Source organism: Centrocercus urophasianus, unplaced genomic scaffold, assembly GCF_019232065.1.
Source record: "Centrocercus urophasianus isolate 14NV4802_14NV808 unplaced genomic scaffold, USGS_Curo_1.0 seq_384, whole genome shotgun sequence".
NCBI lineage: Eukaryota > Metazoa > Chordata > Aves > Galliformes > Phasianidae > Centrocercus > Centrocercus urophasianus.
Window position 1 is genome coordinate 1 of NW_024884960.1, and position 2,584 is coordinate 2,584.

At 61.7% G+C, this 2,584-nt stretch overlaps 1 protein-coding gene across 1 annotated transcript in view; it reads right to left on the reverse strand.

The window, feature by feature from the left end:
* Positions 1 to 1,346: 1,346 nt before the first annotated feature.
* Positions 1,347 to 2,584, reverse strand: part of LOC122167766 (ETS translocation variant 3-like protein) — a gene marked incomplete at its 3' end in the record, with an annotated part of 2,129 nt that continues 891 nt past the window's right edge. Inside the window, exons 3-5 of the mRNA XM_042832563.1 lie at positions 2,212 to 2,368; positions 2,027 to 2,129; positions 1,347 to 1,510 (exon numbers count right to left, since the gene is read on the reverse strand). Coding sequence (XP_042688497.1) covers positions 1,347 to 1,510; positions 2,027 to 2,129; positions 2,212 to 2,368 — 424 coding nt within the window. The remainder of the gene's footprint in view (positions 1,511 to 2,026; positions 2,130 to 2,211; positions 2,369 to 2,584) is intronic.

A 2,584-nucleotide genomic window follows, 5' to 3' on the forward strand; every position in this document is an offset into this window, starting at 1 on the left:
TTGGGGACACGCGGGGATTGGGGGATATGTGGGGATGGGAGGGTTCCAGGGACAGCGCTGATCTGGGGACCTGCAGGGACTGATGGGTGTTGGGGGGGGGGACAGTGGGTACCCAGATTTGGCAGCCAAATTTGGGACACCCATGGATTTGGGGCACCCATGGACAGCAGAGACTTGGGGCACCCATGGGGACAGCAGAGATTTGGGGACCTGCAGAGATTGCATGGGTTTGGGGGATAAATGGGACTACCAGGGTTCCTGGGGGCAGCACTGATCTGGGGACCTGCAGGGATTGATAGGTGTGGGGGAGCACGGTGGGTACCCAGATTTGGCAGCCAAGTTTGGGGCACCTGTGGATTTGGAGCACCCATGGGGACAGCAGAGATTTGGGGCAGCTACAGGGACAGCAGAGATTTGAGGACCTGCAGAGATTGCATGGGTTTGGGGGATAAATGGGACTACCTGGGTATGGCAGGGCTCCTGGGGACCTGTAGGGACTAACTGGGGAGGGAGACACACAGTGGGTACCCAGATGTGGGGCTCCATGGGGACAGCAGGGATTTGGTGACTGAAGTGGACAGAGCCTATATGGGAAACTTGAAGGGACAGCAGAGATTTGGAGACTCACAGGGGCAGCCTCAGTACTGCAGACCCATAGACACCCCCTGGCTATGGGGTAACCCACATCCCAGTGGTACCCGTTTCATCCCAATGCTGAGGTCACTTTGCAGATTTTGGGGTTCCTGGGGGTCAGATTTTGGGGTCCCAGGGGTCACACAAGCCCCCACCGCCCTGGGAGCCCCACAGGTGTTCTGTGCCACTGGAGATGGTAAATGGGGCACAAAAAAGCCTCAAAATGGAGAGTTGGGGAAAGCCCTTTTCCCTATGTCAAGTTCCCAGCAGGAAAAACGTGGAAAAGTGAAAATGAAAATGAGCTGGGGCCATTTTCCGGGAATTCCTGGTAACGAGCAGAGGCTGCTGGGACCGTCCCCCAAACCCTTCCTTCCACCCTGTCCCCCCCCCCCGTCCCTCTCCAAATTGTGCCCTGCATCCCCTTTGCATGGAGGGGTCCCAGCAGCAGACCCCAGAGGGTCTGTGGTGACGGTGGCTTTGGGCTGCTGCCAGCAAGACAACCACAGCCCTCTGCAAACCTCTTTATTTCCATCCGTGTGGGCTGTCTTGAGGTCTGGGGGCTGCTGTGCCCCCGCACACCCACCTTAGGGTGGCTGCAGAGGCCAGCTGGGGGGCTGTGGGGGTACTGCACGCTGTGGGGGGGTGAAACTGGCAGGGGACAGCCCACTGCTGCCCTTCTCTCTGCCCTCCAGCTGCAGCTTCACCCTCTGTACCATGGCTGTGCCACGCCGGCCTTCATCCACCTCCTCCTCCTCCTCCTCCTCGCCGTCCTCCCTGGGTTGCTCGCCAGTGAGCCCCCCTCCAGCCATGGTGTGGCCACCGAGGAGCCCAGGGGGGCAACGGGGGCCCAGCGGGAATGGCTCCGATTTGGGGAGCCCTATGGGAGAGGGGGGTCCCAGCTGGGGGGGGCAGCAGCGATGTAGGGTGCGGTGGGGGGTGCAGGATGGGGAAGGGGGTCCATTCCCTCAGCGGGGGAGGCAGCAGAGGGCAGGGGAAGGCAGCCAAGCGGGGGAACTCTTCGGGGCCCCCCAGGCGGCAGCAGGAGCCCCCCAGGCACGGGGGGGACACGGTGCTCAGCCCTGTGAGTGGCAAAGAGACAGAGCCTTGTGAGAGCCTCCGGGCACTGAGACCCCCGTGTGCACCCTACACCAGCACCCATGGCCCCCCCCTTCTCCCTGCTGCAGCCACTGGGTGCTGCTGTGGGACCGGCAACGGCCGTGGCCCAGCTTGCATTGGGCTCTGTGCCTGCACCCAGGGGGAGAGCTGCGGCACCCGTTGGCCCCCAGCACCCATTGCTTCCGACCCCCACCAGTGACCACCATCACTCCCAGGACAGGCAAACTGTGTGTGTCCCTTGCCTGATGCACGTGGGCCATCAGTGCCCCACACTTACGGGATTTCTCTGGTGCCTCAGGGAGCAGTGGGTGCCGGGGACCACGGTGCCAGCCCAGCGGCTCCGCCAGCGTCCGCCGGCTCAGCAACGCGTTCTGCAGCAGCTGTGGGGGACAGATGGGGACGTGGCAGCGGTGGGGATGAACAGCGGTCCCCAGGGCTGTCCTCGCTGTGATGGGGCTCTACCTGGCTCGGCAGGGCTGGGGGAACGGCGCCTGCCAGCAATGGGGGGCAGCGCAGGTCCCACAGCGGGCAGTTGACGAAGATGAGTTTGCTGAAGTTGAATTTGTAGGTGAAGCGTTTGCCCTTGGTCTTGTGCAAGATGCGCTTGTTGTAGTAATACCTGGGAGGGGGAAGGGGGGGAATGGTGGGGTGTTAGCAGCATGGATGGATGGAGAGATGGATGGAGGAAGAGATGGACGTATGGATGGAGGGATGGATGGATAGATGGATGGATGGATAGATGGATGGATGGATGGATGGATGGATGGATGGATGGATGGATGGATGGGTGGGTGGATGGATGGATGGATGGATGGATGGATGGATGGATGGATGG